This window comes from Bidens hawaiensis, unplaced genomic scaffold, assembly GCF_021521415.1.
Source record: "Bidens hawaiensis isolate Kalapana, Puna unplaced genomic scaffold, B.hawaiensis_p1.1 tig00001412_1, whole genome shotgun sequence".
NCBI classification, from domain to species: Eukaryota; Viridiplantae; Streptophyta; class Magnoliopsida; order Asterales; family Asteraceae; genus Bidens; species Bidens hawaiensis.
In genome coordinates, this window is record NW_027491079.1 from 1869875 (window position 1) to 1891879 (window position 22005).

Genomic DNA, 22005 nt, shown 5'->3' on the forward strand with positions numbered 1-22005 from the left:
ACGTTTAAGAGTTGTTTAGGGAATTAACATCCAACTCAGCCCCGTGTGGACCCAATATGACAAATTCACAGCCAACATGTCCACACGACGCTACACGAGTCAAATGGGTCGGTAATACGCAAGTACAACGCACCAACGATTCAATAAACGCAAATGCGCGTTGTACCGACCCATTTGAGTAACCGACAACCAATTCAGCCCCATAACTTATAAAAATGATTTTTCAACAGCCCGTACATCAAACCAAGTTCACCCGAGCAGAATTGGTCGTTAGTCACTTAACCCTTGCGTTAAACGCAACAATCAACAATTCTAGTCAACCGAAAACAATCTTTCAAATCACAACTAGTTGACCAATCAAACGAACACCAATGAACATTATTTTAATGTATGTTATACTAGACATACCTAGGAAGATTTTGGTGTAAAAACCTCAATCAAAACAGTCCCGAAAATTCTCAATTGGACAGCCACCCGGTTAGCCTAAAACAAGCCATTAATCGATCAATATGCGTGCTATAACGACCAATTAAGGTGTAAAAGACTTGTAGGGACATAGTACTAACCTTCAATTGGGGTTTTGGACCTTAAGCTTGGCTGCACAAAAGACAAATCGGGGGTGTGGGGGCTGGAGAAGCTGCCGATCGCAGAAGGGGGGAGGGTTAGGGTTAGTTTTATGATATTAAACAACAATTTACATTCTAGTCCCTCAAGAATGAAGTGTGAGGCAACTTGGGTGGAAAGTTAAATGAATTTAACGTATCAGAAAGATGGTAAGGTCATCGAGAAATGCTGGATAACTCCCGAGAAGTATACATACTTTACAAGCTTTAAAATCTTTAAACCGAAAATTAACGTGTGTTACAGTTTTGGGTTTTACAAACTAGTCAGGCTCTAAATGTATTCTTGTAACTTTATAAGATATAAAGAATGGTTTAGCTTTGTATCTCGAATGTTTAGTTTCAAGGTGTTTAACATACAGTCAAAAGTAAGGATTGTGAATGATGTTACTGCTAGCGTATCAATGTGTTTATTCATTTGTAGGTCTGGTCATTTATAGGGTTAAGGTGAGGGTTCATGAAACGAAGTTAAAACAAACAGGCTGATAAATACACGATTTTAGATAGCTTAGGTCATTGAAGGGTTCACATAGAGTAGTCCATCAGTTTCGTAGAAGAAATTCGCAAGCAACAATGGGTAGAGTAGGGCTGGATTTCTATACAAGCAATGAAATTAGAGGAAGGATTACAATCGAATTGAATAGAGACTGATCAGAACAAATTGCGTTACCCGATTCTCTTATTCTTGGGTTGTAACTTCAATTTCTTCAATAGGGGATGTTGGTGCTTAAACGTTTATCGCTATAGTCTTGTATGTATTAAATTTGGTTGTTAATGTTAAAGTTTTACGTATATAGCGCGTAAGTCATCATATGGTCCGAATAAGTTATGCGATAAGGTATGCACCGTATAACATATGCGCTCCATATGAAGATTTTCAAGTCTATAAATACGATAGACTTATGCGTTTTAAACAGGGACTTTTGGAGATTTGTGAGAGAGCATTGTACTTTGACGTTGCCAAATCTGTATCTGATTGATCTCTGAAGTTAATGTGAATGGAGATTAAAGTTTCTTGTGTGTTTTCAAATTCAATGGATTTCGCACTTTGAAGTATAAGTAGATAAAATAAAAGTCTAGGATAGGTCTTCAGAGTGACGTGTAAGAACATCCACGACCAGATCTACCCTACGATGCAATGAGCGAAAATCATAACAAAGTGAAAAACACGAAAAAATTTCTTTAATCTCCTCATTTATTCATTCATAGTAGTGATGGGTACATAAGATGTGATAATGTAAAGCTCAAGTACAACATAGACCAACTCAACCAGGAGGTCAGAAGGACAAATGAACACAAAGGCCAAGAAACCTATTTATAGGCTTGCTTGGGGACTTATGCGCATATGTTATGCGGCGCATAAGTTTTTTGTGTTAGACATTAACATACAAGTTACAATTCAACATCACATGCTATTTTGACCTAACATCACAAGACCTAATAACAAGACATTTCATGCTCTTACAAGCCTATAAATACCTTGCCATTCTTCATTGAATGCATACCATCTACACCTTGAAGAACACTAAATTCTCTTTAACCACCTCCTTTCACCACCATTAATAAGGGAATTGTCACACCCCAAACTAAGGCGGAAATGCCGGAGCGTGAGCATGATTGTCCACAGGTCGAATATCCTACCATATATAAAATGTGACAATATCTATTAAGTTAATTATTTCCAAATACAGTGCACAAATATTCAAAATGCAAATAAGTAATTTAATACAGGCAATACAATCAAGATTTAAATAATAATTGTCTTCATTAAAACCCTAAGGTCTTTCTAAGTGTCCAAACTTCAAGTTCAATGGCAACCTGGATATGCATAGAAAAAATAGAGTTTGTCAACAACACATGTTAAGTGAGTTTACCACCAGTTTTTGCAATGATATAGTATTAATATAATAAATAAAAGAAATAAGCAAAACGTAATAAATAAACCATGAGCAAATAAGTTGTCAATTAACCATTGCCAAGCGAATCGGGCGCCGGTAAATCAACCATGAGCAAATAATAAGACAATTTCCAAGCGAATCGGGCGTGGGTAAAAAATATGATAACCCTATACTAGGGGATATGTTAGACCTCTCCAAATGCGAATGTGCACGTAAACAAGTAAACACATAACAAGTATATTAAACAATTATACGTTTGCTAATTTTTGAGATATATATATATATATAATATGAAATACGCATAAGTCCCCAAAACATTTAGAAAAACTTAGTAAAATAGGGGAATGACAAAACTCACCTTAGATGGAAGGCAAGTGATTAATAAATACGATAAACGAACTACGATTTACATGAGTCGTCCACTAACGCGTCAAACAAGATAACAATAAGAACCTGAAACTTTGAGATATAATAATATAAGTAAAAACAAACTTAATGCTGTTGGAATTGATCCAAACGGACGTCTAGAAGTCTGGTTATGTTAAATTAAAAATTTAAGCGAGCTGGTACTGACCAGAATCCGAACAGCGAGTCGGAAGTCAGGTTTTGGTCAGTAACCTTAAAATTTCATTACAAGAATAAAAGTCTTATGGACCGAACGTTGAATCCGACCAGAAGTATAAGAAAACGTAAAGCCAAATTCGTTGACTGTTTTGCCCTTTAACGAGTTTTAAGCGGATTGACAAGTCAACACCCCTCAACCACCGAAAATGATTGAATTTTATTGACTAAGGAATATATATGAATGATTTCTTAGTTTACAACTTACCCGTAAAGTGAAAGGATCAATCAGGAAGACAAGTCAAAGGTCGGTGCATAAGCAAAGTCAACCGATTAAGCGTGTATCTTCAACAATAATGCAAAAACCGAAGGATTTTATAAGGCACAGAGAGAGCTGATGGCTGAGAATGCTTCAATAGGGTTTAGGTAAAGTTTTTGGCAGAGAAAATAAGAGTTGTTTATATAGGAAACACTAACACGAACTATATTTAGTTAATTCACTCGTTTAGGAAACCGAATAAGCATTTAATGACGAAATCAATATTATATGCAGTAAATTTCGTGCTTGATCAACGAGTTATGTATATGGACATGTATTTTAGTTATATTCCTTTTCTTGTACCTTAATTCACTGGATTTATTCCAAAAATAAGCGATTTGGATGCTAAAAATGAACTAGGAAACAATATCGTGCATGTAATCTGATCAGGTTTGTCACTGCATCGCGTGATGGTGAGACCCTTGGCTGGTCGCACAGCGCCCCTGGAGGGAGGGAGGGAATTTTTGGTTTTTGACAACTTAAGCCCTTGAACTTTCTAAATTTGCTAATTCTTGTTTATTTTGAAAGTTAAAACAAAACATGCACCACTTTAAGAACTCAAAGGGTGTAAAATGAAAATAAAATTCTTAAATACTTATATATATTTGATATTATTAATAATAAGGATCCGAATAAGTTCTTGGATCAAGTTATACGTAAACGAATACGGGTTTGAAAAATCCGAAATGTTACAGTCTACCCTACTTTAGGGAATTTCGTCCCTAAATTAAGGAAAACTAAAACATCATCGTTTTCAAAATAATTAAACTTTTTAAGGAAAATATCATAACATAGAACTTCTAATAATCGAAGCAACGCTTCAAATGACAATCCGATAAGGGCACTTATATATAGGATGTACCAGCGGCGTATCCACCATGTCCTTTTGTGATATTTGAGCCAAAACAAGGTACACCTCAGTACGTATTTATCGATTAAGCAAATAAACGCTTTTAGTGTATCAATCAAACGATTAACCGAACGGGTCGAGTTAAGACCCAGATATTCCGGGGGGGGGCATCTATAAGTGATATACGTTTAATACAAGCTAAAATATTAGTAATATGGCCTGAGTGAAAACATGCTCGTTTAACTACCCGCTATAGATTTAAACGCGAAAGATAGTTACAAACCAAGCATTGTATCATCTGTTAAGCCGAAAAAGACTTACCAAACACTTATTTGAAATGTTTTAAGCGATCCGTGAAAATATTTTTTATTTTTACAAACATATAGTATGTTTTTATAATTTTACACAAAACTAGCCGAAAAACACTCGTTTTCGCGCTGTTTGTCGCACCCGATAAGTTTTTCGTGCCAAAAACCGAACCCGAACTAAATTTGGATTGGGCTTTCGCATTTGGGCCTGTAAAATCAGTTAATGGGCCAAAAATAAGCCCAAGTTGGTCCGGCCGCAAGTAAAGAAACCCCCCCCCCCCCCAAGGGTTTCTTTTTTTTTATACCAACTTGTGTAGATATTTTGCAACATGAAAACTTGTGAAATCTGATCTTCAACCAATTCCCTAGCCAAAACTTCAAGAGAAACTTAGGTAACTTCATGATTTCATCAATTTTAACATGTTTAATTAGGTTTAATACCATATAAACATAGTTTGATTGCCAAAAATCATTCCAAACCATGTAAAAACCCTAAAAATGGTCCATAAACATTTTTGATCATACACGTGATAAGGAACCTGGTTTGATAGTTTTTTTTGGCCATAAACACGGATTAAATGGTTGAAACGGCGTTTTTACGGTTCAAAAGTTCGTTTTTGTACACTAGCCGAAACCCTAAGTTAAGGGCTGTTATGTTGATGAAAAATTGCTTGGTTTGTAATATAGGACTTGTATCTAGCCTACATAGGAGCACAAGAGCTTGAAAAGTTGATTAGAAAGGCGGAAACGAACCAGAACCGCTAAGGTAATGCCGAAACACTTGCTTACGAGCTGTTTAGGTTAAGGTTGTGATGTGCATATTATTAGGCCTTGACATTTTGCAGGGATATCAGGGACCATGTCATTGAGTCCCTGTTCAAATTTGGTAATTTTTCGACCGTTCGAGAATATTTGGCAAATTTATTACCGAATTGGGACGTTTAATGGGGAAAAATAGTTAAAATGCTTCAAAAATTATGAAATTTTTCTGGGAACTCAAATTAATGTATTTTGATCACATATGAATTTTGAGATCATTTGGAGAAGTCTAAAGGTGGTTTGTGCATATGCGTTCGTGTGAATTTTTATAGCCGAATTTGGGTCAAAAAGAATATTGCACGAGCTTTTTACATTCTAGATTTAATGAAGGTTCTTTTGGGATATAATTTTAGTATTCATGAATTTTTGTGGAATCTTTGGAAATTGTTTGGGATAAACAGACGATTTTCGGGCGAAATATAGCTGATATAATGAATTTTTATAAATTAATAAATCAGTAAATAATTCCAGAAATATTTTTATAAACATCTACATATTTTAATTGATAAGTAGCTAAATTTTCATAATTTAATAATTAACGGTTAATTAATTATGCTAAGTTGAAGATTAAACAAATTAAGTTTTTATAAAAACCGGCAAGTTCGCGACTAACGAACCTGCGGGAATATCAAAACACCAAGAGTGATAAAAAAATTAAATTTTTGGACTAATTAAATGAAAATGAAATTTTCTATGAAAAACCTGGACAATCCGGATGGATTGTGCGCGTTTCTTCTTAAATCAAACTGAATAAACGGAAACGGGCCCCGTGGCTAATCCGGGACCCCAGTATGTGATCCTTCTTTATAACTTAATCATTTTATTAACCAATACATTTACCGAAGCTTATTTCCCCATAACTATTTTCTGAACGCATAAACGAACAACTTGGCCCAGCTGGGAAAACAGGAATCTGAGCCAAGTTTGGTTTTAAGTATTAGACATTGAACAACATCACAACCTAAGCCTATTGCCACTTTCTAGGCGTTCCAGCTATACCCAGATTAGTTATATAGCCCAGTTTAGTATTGAGATTATAATAATATTAAAATATTAATATTATTATAATATTGATTATAGGAAACCGTGGTTACAAGTTACACAAACCTCGAACCGACGTGCTACTGATTATCTACTAAATCGTGAATTTCATGACCCCACTTCTAAACTGTTTTACGAACTTTTGGGGCGAAAAGCATGTTTGATTTCATATACATACCTGAAACATGTATTGATGTGAATTATCTAAGTGCTAACACACGAAAGTCCCCACAATCACAGTGATTAACTTCGAGCCGGTGGCTTGTGAATAGTACTATTGGTTTGACAAATCCAAACGGAATCGGCCTGGTTGCCGTGTCACATAGCGCCGTTTTCACATGACCATATTTATACAAACAAGCTATGTAGTGTTAGACATAGCTACCGGGGCATGTTGTGGGCAGAAAGGGAGCCACAATGGTTGATTGAGCATGGAAAATGGATGCACGCAGCACATACAGTCAAGGCTTCACTGTAGCTTAGCATAATTACATCATTTACATACATACTTATTTCATGATTGCAAGTATTAACTGGTGAATGTTCATAACTGTTTTCCTGAAACTCGTGAAACTCACCAACTCTAGTAGTTGACCCGTTTTAAACTGCTTTTTAGGTGTACCTAAATCGGAATGATTTGGTGATCTGTTACTTGTCCAAGGTGTGTGGTTGATGCTATGTGAATAAAAGCAAGGGAGTTAGTAGTAAGATCGTATAGTTAACGTACTAGTTTGGTTTGTATCACATAGACTGTAAAACGATGACAAAACAAGGAAATGTAATATATTGTAAATTAGTTTGTAATGTTTCTTTATAAAAAATGTGTTGATACCAGAGGTGTCTGTTACATTCCCGTTTTACGCTTCCGCATTGTGCTAGTCGGGGTGAGACACCTTCTCATCCTAAAATTTGTACCGTTACTCAAACTACTTTAGGTTCTAGATCATGATACACAATTGTATGTATTATGATTTCCATGCGAGAACCCGGATAATTATGTATGCATCCATAATTACTCTTATCGTCAGATGGTCCGCATAATCTGTCCCATCATGTGGGTTATAAAACATTGTAAACTAAAATTTTGAGAGAAAGCAAACGTTTTGATTATTTAATTATAAATTCAAAAGATAATCAATAAATATTCGAGTTTGATTAATTTAACAGTGTAAGTTCTAAAACATCTTTTGCTTATAAAGAAAAGTTTTTAGGGATTGAAAGGAAACGAATTTCTTGAAACAGATGTTATTATGAATTGTGATAATCGAGAATAAGGAATTGAGATAGAGGTACAATATTCTAATAAGTCTACCTTGATGAAAGGAACTCTATTCAGGATATGAAATGCGTAAAAGTTTAATTTACTACAAATCTTAAAATAGTTAATAACATGTGGAATCTTTAAAGATCGTATACATTAGGAACTAAATTCTTAAGATCGAGAGTATAAGTTTAAACGAAGATTTTGGTGATTCGAGTTTAGTTAGTTGAGAGACTTATGAAATTAAAGGGAAATTGATATAAAGCTATAGCTTTTCAAGTTGTGATTTTTGAGATGAGATTAATTTGTTTAACAAAACTAAAATATTATAGTAATTAGTAGATAATAATTTGAAATATTAATTAAAATGTACGTATTCAAATCAATCGTTAATCAACTAATTTGGGAAGCGGATATTCCCGAATCAACGAGATAATCCTATTCTAATTAAATATTTTAAAATTATATAAAATATAAGGTGGGTAATTGAAGACTCCACAAATTACGAGGAATCTCCCTTTTCCACAAAATCAGTATAAATATTATGAAATAGATAAATTGAAGTATCGATGTTTTATAATGGAAATTCAAGTAAATAATGAATATTAAATTAATTGTGATACCAAAAATAAGATGTGAAATAATATAATAAAATAAGATATATGCGAGACTAGAAATACATGCATCACCATGACTATTCTAACAACTACGAAGTTATCATTAAAACATTCAAAATTTTCAAAATGTATCAAAAGTCAAAGTAGGGGTTTGAAATATTTATGAACCACCGTTTAATTTCAACTAAATAACGAAACTTAATAAAGTAAGTGATCGAGTTATACATGAATTTCAATCAAAAAGTCAATTTTAATGGTAAAAGTTAAATTAATTAATGGAGATTTTTTTTATTATTTATTTATTTTTATTTAAAAAATGGAAATTGAATTTAGAGGATGAAAAATTTAGTTAATTACAATGTTTGACTTTTAACAATAAAGAATTATAATATGGAAGATAAGTTGTGAAACGTAACATGAGATTGAAGAAAAACAAAAGGTAATAAAATATTTATAGTTTAAAGTTGAGGGTAAGGATTGAAATAAATGAGAGAAGATAATTATAACGGGTAAGAGTTAGTATAAGATTTCTTGTTCAGGACATTTTGGTTTCGTTGAGGTTAGCGATTGTTCAGTCAATGGCATAGCAGCGGCAAACTCCTTGGCGATTCTAGTAGTCAGACGGCGATCGTGAGAAGTAGATGAACAACGTTGATCACGATGATGAATTCTTAGGGAAGACATTCTATGAGGACCAAAGATGAAACTGTACGAGAAGATGGGTAAGTTGTGTAAATGAGTCAATATGAGATGACGGGGAAATGTGATAGAATCGTGCCAGTGATGACTCGAGGATGAGTCGGAATTTACAATAATGTGAATAATCTTTGAGATATTTAATTTAATAAATAATGTTTATAAAAATTTCAAAAGTAAAATGTTATTGAGTTGGGCTTTCCATGGGCTTCCTATGGTAGCTCAAGAACCCAATTTAAATAACAAAACACATTCAATGAGTTGGCCTCCCATTAGCTTTCCATGGCAATTTGAATGGCCCAACTAAATAAAGAAACATAAATTTTTGCGAATTGGGCCTCCTATGAGCGTTCCATGGCAGTTTATTGGCCCAATTAAAATAATGAGTAACAAACAATTGAGTTTGTCAGCCTATGAGCGTTTACATGGCATTTAACTGATCCAACTAATTAACGAATTAGCAAATCAATTGAGTTGGTCGAACCATGAGCGTTACATGGCATTTAACCGACCCAACTAAATACCGAATCAACGAGTTAAATATGAGTAATTTGTTTATCTCGGGAACCACCCCGGACGATACGTTCCAACCAAAAAATCAATTTGAAAACGGGTTGAGAAATGGATAGTTGGAGTGCCCATGGATTTATATGGATTTTTCACCCAACTAAGCATTTTAAAATAATTAAAAAAACAATTTTGGAAATTTTCCCGAATTTAGCCTCGAACCACCGTGAATTCGGTTTTTATAAAATGGAGTGCAACCGTTTAGCCAGTTACATTTACCACTTAGAGTTATGGTCTTATGACATTTGTCATACTCCCATGCCCTAAGGAGAGGGAGTAAAAACAAAACATGGGAATTCTTATAGAATTTCCTAAAATAAAAGGCAATCTACTAAAAATAAGAGGATTTAAAAATATTTTAAAGGTGAGGCATAACCTCGGAGTTCGTGTGTGTGTGCAAAATATATAATAATAATAATATAATATAAATTAAAATAATAAACCTATATAAGCTGTAAACAATTTAAATAGCACATAAGGCAGTTTAGATAAGCACGTATAGGGACCTAACATATGACTAGGACAATTTCTAACGACCTATCTTACAACTTTCGGCTCTGATACCAATCTGTCACACCCCAACCTAACGCGGAAAAGCCGGGGCGTGAGCATGATTGTCCACAGGTCGAAGATACTATCATATATAAAATGTGACAATATTTATTAAGTTAATTATTTTCAAATACAGTACACAAATATTCAAAACACAACTAAGTAATACAGGTAATACAATCAAGATTTAAATAATAATTGTCTTCATTAAAGCCCTAAGGTCTTTCTAAGTGTTCATACTTCAACTTTAATTCAATGGCAACCTGCATATGCATAGAAAATAGAGTTTGTCAACAACACATGTTAAGTGAGTTTACCACCAGTTTTTGCAATGATATAGTATTAATATAATAAATAAAAGAAATAACCAAAACGTAATAAATGCGGTAAATAAATAAACCATGAGCAAATAAGTTGTCAATTAACCATTGCCAAGCGAATCAGACACGGGTAAATAATATGGGAACCCTATACAGGGGGATTTGTTGGATCTCTCCGAATGCGAATGTGCACAAAAACAAGTAAACACATAACAAGTATATTTGATCAATCACACACAATTTGCTAATTTTTGAGATATATATATCATATGAAATATGCATATGTCCCCAAAACGTTTAGAAAAACTTAGTAAAATAGGGGAATGACAAAACTCACCTTAGATGGAAAGCAAGTGATAAATAAATACGATAAATGAACTACGATTTAAACGAGTCATCCACTAGCGCGTCGAACGAGATAGCAATCAGAACCTGAAACTTTGAGATATGATAATATAAGTAAAAACGAACTTAATGCCGCTGGAATCGATCCAAACGGACGTCTAGAACTCTAGTTATGTTTAATTAAATATTTAAGCGAGCTGGTATTGACCAGAATCCGAACAGCGAGTCGGAAGTCGGGTTTTGGTCAGTAGCCTTAAAATTTTGTTACAAGAATAAAAGTCTTCTGGACCGAACGTTGAATCTGACCAGAAGTATAAGTAAACGTAAAGTCAAACTTGTTGACTTTTTTGATCTTTAACGAGTTTTAAGTGGATTGACCAGTCAACACCCTTCAATCACCAAATTTGATTGAAGTTTATTGACTAGAGAATATATATGAACGATTTCTTAGTTTACAATTTACCCGGAAAGTGAAAGGATCAATCAGGAAGACGAGTCAAAGGTCGGTGAATAAGCAAAGTCAACCGATTAAGCATGTATCTTCAACAATAATGCAAGACGGCTGAGGCCTCGCTCTTGTTCCGCGCAAGGTGGTGGTGTCCGTCCAAGGTTTGGTTTTTGGCATTATTGGTCACTATAGTTTATTTTATCTCGATTTAGAGTATAAGATAAGCGAATTAAACACCGTTAAAGATACTGAAACAACAAGAAAAGTATGGGTGATGATTATAACATGAAAAACATTCTTTTAAAAGACCCGAAATATAACAAAGTTTAAAATGGGTCGGGTTTTCGGGTTTTGAAAATGATGGATGCCACACTAGGTTACGTGCGTACCGGCACCGGTCACTATCTTGTGTCACGTTAAACACGTATCGGCGCAAGGTTGCACGAGTTTAGTTTTTATTTCCTTTTGTAATTTAATGTTTATGAAAATTAGGTCGACATACTTAGTTTCCTTCAAAGAAGAAGAAGAAGAAGAAGAAGAAGAAGAAGAAAGTTGATAAGTTCATAAGGTGTTTTATAAGTCAGGATATTGTAAGTTATAAGTTAATAAGTCAGGATATTATGATTTACTAAATTTTGATAAAAAGTCCTTTTGCAATTAAATAAGAAATCCCAAACACCCCTTTAGTCAATTTTTATTCCCAATTTCACACCTTTACCTAAACCAAGTTGTGACCCACACAAGAACTGTTGATTTACGCAACCGTCTCATGTAAGTTGGTGGAGATTCAATCCCATAACAAGCTTATGACATCGTATGTTTCATTTTTGTCGATAGAGTGTTTTGTACATACACCATTATATGTATGCTTATATATTTATCCAAGTGCGTGTGAAAATTATGAGTAATTTAGTATTATGCATGATAAGAAATTCTTAAAACAAACCATTGTTCATTTGGATATTACTAAATACAATCATAAGTGTTTTTTGGCATTCGTTTGCTTGTGTCTTTCTTAGGGATCGTTCCAATTTTTTGGGATTTATTTAGCTTTGACTTGTCTCGTGTTATCATTGGGAGTGTTTTTATCGATAATTTGCTTGAGGAAAAACAAGGTTCAAGTGTGGAGATGTTTGGTTTATACAAAAATATGCATAAATTATACATCAAATACTCCATTTTATATTTGTTTCTCGGAAAAATTGGGTACAATTAATATTTATTACTTTAATTTATTTTCCAGAAACCATACGGCCTTAGACAAGCAAACAAGCTAAAACACGAAGAAAATTGCAAGTTTATATGCCAAGCACGCTCCGTACCCTACTCATCACAACCCATGCCTCATGATAAAGCATGGTTCATGCTTCGCTGGGCACATCCCCGTGCGCTTGATTAAGATAAAAAGTACAATGTCTCTTAATTAGGGTACTATGGGTCATGCCTCAGTCCACACACCTCGCATTCAACTTTCTCTACATACGAACTCAACAAAACTCCGAGGAGCAGTTTTCGTCCCAGCACGGGGCGTGCCTCACTTGGCACAGCACGTGCCTCTCCTTCTAAACAATCTATAAGAAGATGAGTTTGGAGAGAAAAGGGTGTGGTTAGCTTTACAATTTTCGCCCACTTGTTGCATATTTGAAGGTCTTTCATCATTAAGGAAGGGGAAGGGAGGGGGTCCATCATCATCAAACACGTTTACTTGGATTCTTGGTTTAATTCTTTTGATTTTAGCCATAAGTATTGTTTATCTTTTAAGTTTTAATGTTGTATCCATGCTTGTTATGACCTAAACCTCTATTATCACCTTTTAATGAAACTTAACTTCTTACATGTGATATAATATTGTGTAGTAATAACATATTTATGATTATCTTTTGATGAAAACTTTTCTAAATAACATCAAGATTGATGAATGATATTATCTTATTATGTTGGAAAAATATAGATTTATAGCATTTGTTTACAAATTGTATGTATGCATGTAAATTGTGGTGCTCTTTAGATTATACATGGTTGAGAAAGTCTTGAAAAGTTATTAATTGCAATATCCATGGGTTGTATTTGGAAAAATAAATACTTAGTTATAATTAATCTTGGATTGAAATACAAATTTTGTCCTTTAAACATATCTGATTTTACGGATCAAGTCCTTTAAAAAGTTTACTTTCAGGCGCTGTCCTTTACATGACATGTTTATTTGATATTTGTCCTTTAGACTAACTGCCATCCTAAAATTTTGTTAACGCCATAGCTATGAGGGCAGAATAGTAATTTCTAATCTACCTTAAATAAAAAAACAAATAAATAATTTTATTCAAAACTAGTTAAGGCCACAGCACTACATCGTCTTCCTCTTCTTAAATTCATCACCACATATCCACTCATTTCTTCATGATCCATCGGACCATCACCCTAACCTTTTAAGACAATCAATCCCAAAATTAGATGTTATTTGAAAAACTAAATTATATTAACCCCTAATTTTCTTGAAATTTTGGCTCCGGCATGTTGTGGGGTATTTGTGTTAGGATGCGGGGCTGTGGCGGTGGAAGGGGTTTTGAATGACTGGAGTTTTGGGTTTCGAGTAGATTAAGGACGATGAATTTGTTGAAGAAAGCCTATTAAGGAACAAGGGTTAATACTCAAGTAATAGGTTTTGTGGATTACAACTTCATGCCGGCTTCTTTTGCAGCGGCGGTGTCGGTATAAACCCAAGCGGAGAAGGTGATGGTTAAATCTCACTTTTTCCGGCTAGATCTAGTAAGTATGGTAGCTCTCTGTGGTGGTCAGCGAGGGTTTTGACTGCATGTATCGTGGGGACTAGCGTTTAAAGTTGTGGTAGGAATAGCGTTTGAAATGTTTTAAGCGATCCGTGAAAATATTTTTGATTTTTACAAACATATAGTATGTTTTTATAATTTTACACAAAACTAGCCGAAAAACACTCGTTTTCGCACTGTTTAACGCACCCGATAAGTTTTTTCGCTCCAAAAACCGAACCCAAACTAAATTTGGACCGGGCTTTTCGTATTTGGGCTTGAGAAACCAGGTTATTGGGCCAAAACAGCCCAAAGGGGAGGCCCATGGGTTCCGGCCGCAGCCGCCACCCCACCCCCTTATTTTTCCTTTCACATATAAACTAGATACAAGATATTTCTAACATCATTTCTTGAAAACTCTGGACACAAGTTCTGCTCCAGCCAGAAACCAGCAAGAAACAAGGTAAAGAGGTCTTAAATAATCGATTTTCGGCTTGTTTAAACTCCTTTAATACCATAAAAACATGTCTTAATTACTAAAAATCATTCCTAACCATGTAAAAATCCCAAAAAATGGTCCATAAACATGTTTTGATCATACACATGGTAAGGAACCTGTTTTGATAGTTTTTTTGGCCATAAACACGGATGAAAGGGTTGAAACGGCGTTTTTACGGTTCAAAAGTTCGTTTTTGTGCACTAGCCGAAACCCTAAGTTAAGGGTTGTTATGTTGATGAAAAATTGCTTGGTTTGTGATATAGGACTTGTACCTAGATTTCTTAGAAGCACAAGAACCTGAAAACTTGATTTAAAAGTCGGAAACAAGCCAAACCCGCTAAGGTAATGCCGAAACACTCGCTTACGGGCTATTTAGGTTAAGGTTGTGATGTGCATATTATTAGGCCTTGACATTTTTCAGGGGCATCAGGGACCATGTCAATGAGTCCCTGTTCAAATTTGGTAATTTTTCGACCATCCGAGAATATTTGGTGAATTTATTACCGAATTGGAATGTTTATTTGGGAAAACTAACTAAAATACTTCAAAAATTATAAAATTTTTCCGGGAACTCAGATTTGATGTATTTTGATCACATATGAATTTTGGGATCATTTGGAGAAGTTTAAAGGTGTTTTGTTTATTTGTGTTCGTGTGAATTTTTATAGCCGAATTTGGGCCGAAAAGAACATCGCACAAGCTTTTTACATTATGGAATTGATACAGGTTGATTTAGAACATGATTTTAGAATTCAGGAAATTTTGTGGAATTTTTGAAAATTTTTTGGGGTAAACGGATGATTTTTAGGCGAAATATAGCTGATAAAATGAATTTTTATAAATTAATAAATCAGTAATTAATTCCAAAAATATTTTTATAAAAATATACATATTTTAATTGATAAGTGGTTAAATTTTCATAATTTAATGATTAATGGTTAATTAATTATGCTAATTTGAATATTAGACAAATTCAGTTTATGTAAAAACCGACAAGTTCGCGACTAACGAACCTGCGGGAATATCAAAACACCAAGAGTGATAAAAAATCAAATTTTTGGACTAATTAAATGAAAATGAAATTTTCTATGAAAAACCTGGACAATCCGGATGGATTGTGCGCGTTTCTTCTTAAATCAAACTGAATAAACGGAAACGGGCCTCGTGGCTAATCCGGGACCCCAGTATGTGATCCTTCTTTATAACTTAATCATTTTATTAACCAATACATTTACCCAAGCTTATTTTCCCATTACTGTTTTCTGAACGCATAAAAGAACAACTTGGCCTAGCTGGGAAAACGGGAATCTGAGCCAAGTTCGGTTTTAAGTATTAGACATTGAACAACATCACAACCTAAGCCTATTGCCACTTTCTGGGCATTCCAGCTATACCCAGATTAGTTATACAACCCAGTTTAGTGTTGAGATTATAATAATATTAAAATATTAATATTATTATAATATTGATTATAGGAACTACTGATAGCGGACCGAACAAACCACGAGTTGATATAGTACTGATTATCTACTAAACAGTGAGTTTCATGACCCCACTCTTTAAACAGTTTTACAAACTTTTGGGGTGAAAAGCATGTTTGATTACATATACATACCTGAAACATGTATTGATGTGAATTATCTAAGTGCTAACACACGAAAGTCCCCACTAACACAGTGATTAACTTCGAGCCGGTGGCTTGTGAATAGTACTATTGGTTTGACAAACCCAAACAGAATCGGCCTGGTTGTTGTGTCACATAGCGCCGTTTGCACATGACCATATTTATACAAACAGGCTATGTAATGTTAGACATAGCTATCGGGGCATGTTGTGGGCGGAAAGGGGCCACAGTGGTTGATGGAGCGTGGAAAATGGATGCACGCAGCACATACAGTCAAGGCTTCACTGTAGCTTAACATAATTACATCATTTACATACATACATATTTATTTCATGATTACAAGTGTTGACTTGTGAATACTCATTACTGTTTTCTTGAAACTCATGAAACTCACCAACTCTAGTAGTTGACCCGTTTTAAACTGCTTTTCATGTGTACCTAAATCGGAATGATTTGGTGATCTGTTACTTGCCCAAGATGTGTGATTGATGCTATGTGAATAGAGGCAAGGGTGTTAGTAGTAAGATCGTATAGTTAACAAATTAATTTGGTTTGTATCACCTAGACTGTAAAACAATGATAGAACAAAGAAATGTAATATATTGTAAATTAGTTTGTAATGTTTCTTTATAAACAATGTGTTGATGCCAGAGGTGTCTGTTACATTCCCGTTTTACGCTTCCGTATTGTGCTAGTCGGGGTGTGACAAATAATTATAAGTTAAAAGAAGGCATGAATATTGAATAAACTAATCAATTAGTTTTAGGTGGATTATATGTTGTTCGTAGTCTTCCTGAAAGATTGTTAGATTTGATGTTCAATGTGGAAATAGAATCTAAACATTTTATGCTTCACATAATTATCTCACTCATATTTGTATGGCATCTTGGTGATTAGTTTATAAGAATTCATGCCATTTTTCTAAAAAGTCATGAGATTGATCATCTCTGAATATTAGAGATTATTCTATTTTTATTTATAAGTGGGTATATAACATGCTTGTGAATTTTGTCATCAACAAGAGTTAAGTGGATTCGAGATTAAACGGATATCTTCCTTTGAATTATTTTCTTCGGCGTTAAGAGTGTTTTAATAGTTATTTTTATTGGGCATTTCAGTCTATTTAAAAACACCAAGTTTTGATTAATAATCTAGACATTGGCAAATGTTTAGTATTAAAATCTACCATGTACGTAGATCGATATTTAGTTCTTACCAATAGTATATTCTATGGATAGATATACTTGCCTATTTTTGTGTGTTTTAATTTTGAGGCGAAAACATTTCAATAAATTTAAAACCCAATTATGTGAAAGATCTCCATACAATAAATAATAATTCTCAAACATCAATAAGAATCTCATGATGATGATATGGAGGTAAAATATCATTGACGCATGTCTCGGGGACATGCAGATGAGATAGCCCACCCTAAGCATTGGCTTCTTGATTTAACCAATTAAAGAAACAAAAAAGATAAGAAAAAATTAAAAACCGTATCTCAACGACATGTCGTCAAAATAGGGTTCTCTAGATGATGCTGTGCCCTTTTTATTTAATTCATCAACGGATGTAAATAAGAATAAGGTTTTCACCTGGCCCGCGCTTTTTCATGAATTCCTCCAAAAAATCATTTCCACGAGATGTCATCGATGTAGGAATGCAGACGACTAATTTTCAGGTTATATACCCTATCTTGACGAAATGTCTTTGAGAAAACTGGATTTATAGTGACGATCAAATGTTGTCGGTTGGTGGCTTTTAGGTTCATTTCTTGTAGTACTCTGGAAAACAAGGTTGGGCTCGAAGGGTGACAATGTGAGCCGATTGGAGATTCGAGATGGAGGAGAAGCCGGAAGAAGACTTTCCATAACTTTGTTATATCTTTTAGTACTTGTTTACCTTGTTTACTAGTTGAATTTTGGAGTTGCTATTATAAGTAGGGTTTTGGTTGTATTGTTTAGTAGTCTTTTAATAATTTGATAAACACTGTAAATCTTTTAGATTGCTGATTCAAAAGTTCAAATAAAATCATTTTCTTGATTAAGCCATCTGAATACGTTTCAGCATGTTCCTAGAAATGTTTTGTATATGTTTTATCGAATTTGTTTTAAAGTAACAATTAATTTACAAGTTTAAACATTTTAAAGTTTAATGGCAAGAATAATTGGAATTTTGTAATTGACGCGTTTGCCTAGTCGAGTTAGAAATGACGTGCGTTACTTACACCATAGCTGCTCTTTCGGAACTCCTTTTAGAACTAAAATAACGTAAAATAGATTTAGAATAAAATCTATCGAATTTATGAAGACAAAAGTTGTACTTTGAATTAAAATACGGAAACAAAATTCAACAAACAAGAAATAAAAGTTGACAAACTAGTCTTCGAGAGTGCTAATAGGTTATTTTGTAAGAAGTGTTTTTAGAATATCATCATGAATCCCATTTCCAAAAGCATATAAATGCCCTCCTCTGGCGACCTCATGGTAATTGACCCATCGAAGCTGTTGAGCTATATAACGGTTCAATGTCGTCGGGACAATGCGGTCTTCATCACCCGCCCATAAATGAACAGATCCATTATTATTTGGAAACGGATTTTCAAGGTCCAATGGATCAAAGTCCCATTTCCCGAATCCAATATTCAAGTCAAGATGGACGGATTCGAACTCTCCTTGTTGTCTTGGTTGTGATTTCAGCCATTTTAACTTTAATACACCAAAACAATCAATTAGGTAAAATATATCACCTCATGCTTAAATCAGATTTCAAAATTTTAAAAAAATCATATTCAATTTTTTTGGAAAATTGTATTTTAGTAATCGCATTCTTATGCAGTTGGCTAATTATAATCCTGTCGGAGAATATTTTTGCCACCCTCGTTACGCCTTCATTAAAAAGAACTTAACAGAATATCTGAATTTCAAACTAATGCTTTAAGGTTTTTGATGAGGAGGATACAAGTCTATTTATGTAAAACTTACTTTCAAACAGTGCTCCAAACAGCATGATTTATGTTAATTGGAATTTTAAACAACCGAATTGAAACACCATTTAGTTATTTGAGCACCTTTTTAAGGAAAGTTTAATCGACTCGTATCCTCCTCTCCGATCAAAAGCCATAAAATTTTAGTTTAAAATTCAAATAAAAATTAACTGAGATGAGAAGAAATAGTGTAAAAGGTGACATTTATGACAATAACATTAACCAACTGTTAAAATCCAACTTTCCAATCTACAATTAAATTTGATGAAACATATACATGAAGTTAAACAAACAAGAAGGTAATGGAAATGAAAAATTTATGGCCTATGAAAAACAAATTTTTAACTACTACAATTCATTTAATCCCTCAATTAGCATTCATACGTTATATAACATTCATACAAAGTTAATCAGTGTTTCAATATAAAATCCCTTGCCAATTTAAAAGTACACACACTAAAAGCAATCTAGTCAAGCATTTAATTCTCAACATATAATAATAAAAAGATTTATCTTGTGTCTTAGTCTAACTATATTTTACTTTTATGTTTGTGTTTTTCTAGTGTGTTAACAACCACCTAAGGGGAGCTCACCTTGGGTAGGGTCGGTTCTGGTTTAATATATAAATCTTTTAATTGACAGCGAGATCGTTCTTTATATCTTATCTCTACATTATTTATGTTCGGTCGTTTGATTTACCGCACCCGTCTCGAGCACTTATCAAGAACAAAGCCGTTCGTTATCGGATCGGTTTTGGGACCTACAATTGGTATCAGAGTGGGTCGAATCAACTGATTCAACTTTGCTCTTGATATTCGGGTTCTATTTCCGCTATTACCCGAACCGAGACGTTAATTCCGTTGAAGTTTAGAAAATAAAGTTAGAAGTTTAGAAATAAAGTTTGAAGATATGAGAAAAAAAAAGGTATTTGAAGCTCGTCTTGTTCGTAGATCTGGATTCACCGACACTTTTAAGGGTGATGATCGGTGCTCGTTTTTCCAACGAATGATGGCAACAGATGTTGAGTAGCAGGTGATTGGCTGGAATATGGTTTTCCGGTTTGGTAGTTTCATGTCTTTGTTGGTGGTTGTGAAAGGTGGTCAGAACGTTTTTTTTTCTAGCGATTTATGGTGGAAGACGGCGACGGCTGGGTGGTCTATCAGTTGACGGCTGTGTAGCGGGTGTGTCGTTGGATCTCGTTTTTCCGATGGGAACAGATTTGTTTGTTTGTTTTGGAAAATATGAATGCTTGAAGAAATAAAGACTAAATCTGGAGTTCAAACGTCGAAGGTTGCAGCGGTCCATAATTTCAGACGGTGCCGGAAATGGGTGCCGGAGCTCCGACGTGTTTTCCAGCAGTGGTCTTGGTAAGATGACGGCTGACATAATGGCATGCTAGGGTTTGAGTTCTCACTTCTCTAGACTATGTTTTTAGTTTATTTTTTGTGGGCTGAAATGGATGGTGATTTGGGCCTAGTATGCTTATTTTAAATCATGTTCTGGCCAGCTAAGTTTATCATTTTTGGCTGACTAATATGAATCATACAATTCTTTTTTGGCTGCTAAAACTCAATTCTATATAGACCAGCTGATTACTTTTGGGCTGATTACGTGACTTTTTCTTGGGGGAGAGAAAGCATTGTGATCCGGTTTGATCAAACTGAAGAAAGTCAAAATTAATCGGGTTTAAGGTTATTGTTGGATCGTGTTTAAAGCATGCTATTATTTATATGTTATGTTCAAGGCGTTTGAGAATTGCATCTTAAAAACGTGACTACGAGCATCCGAGATGCTTATTTATTAAGGTGATAATTTTTGAAAAAGTTGGATTTGATAGGGAATTTAATTTATTTAAGCTCTTAACCTGAAAATGTGGGATGTGAGTATCTAGTATATTTATTTATCAGGGGTGAGTTACTTAAATAACTTCATTCACGGAAATAATAAGCTTTATCATTTTATCATTGTCCCCGGTATTTCGTCAAGCTCTTCTGAACCTATATTGCTTAAGATCCGCGATGGATAAAAAAGCGAGAACTTCTTCATGAATGAATTAGGTGGATCATACCTTGAGGGGGTGATTGAAGAAGCTTCGGTTATCTGGATGATTTGCGTAAATGCGAGACACGGTTCGACGATGTTTTGAGATCACAAGTCAAGGAAGTGATTGTAAGGCCAATATTTGTGAATTGCGATATCAAATTACGAAAGCCATCATTTATTCACAGTCCAGATAATAATTAATGTCGGCGAGACGTCCGGCCACAAGACGAGAGCTTCAATGCACGCGTTGAACTTCAATGGAGAAAGCTTCTAGAAGATTTGTGTTTAGTTATAAATAGAGAACATTTGTTTACTTTTATGTGTGTGCTTTTCTAGTGTGTAAACAACCACCCAAGGGGGTTGGGTGGGGTCGGTTCTAGTTTAATATATAAATCTTTTAACCGACAACGAGGTCGTTCTTTATATCTTATCTCTGCATTATTTATGTTCGGTCGTTTGATTTACCGCACCCGTCTCGAGCACTTATTAAGAACAAAGCTGTTCGTTATCGGATCCGGTTTCAGGACCTACACTAGATGATTTACAATCTTGTTCTAAATAATTAAGATGTCTAACTGATTAAGAATTAATCTCTATATCACTTGTATCACTGAGCATTTTGAAACTTAACTATTAAGTGGTTAATGAACAGTTAGAAGATGCCTTTTAATGAACCAAACACACACTTAGATAGTTTTTAATAAAATCATTAAGAGGCTACCAAATAGCTTATTTGTACTTAAAAACAAATAATCCCACTCACAAAGGAAGAGAAACTATATATATTCTATTCTATTCGGGCTAAGTCTTTTAATATTCCTTCATGTAATAATAATAATAATAATAATAATAATAATAATAATAAT

The 22005-nt window shown here is 34.2% G+C and overlaps 1 protein-coding gene across 1 annotated transcript in view; it reads right to left on the reverse strand.

The window, feature by feature from the left end:
- LOC143575624 (uncharacterized) overlaps positions 1 to 22005 on the reverse strand; it is a 78989-nt gene that overhangs the window by 21477 nt on the left and 35507 nt on the right. The window contains exon 9 of the mRNA XM_077059946.1: positions 18591 to 18818. Coding sequence (XP_076916061.1) covers positions 18591 to 18818 — 228 coding nt within the window. The remainder of the gene's footprint in view (positions 1 to 18590; positions 18819 to 22005) is intronic.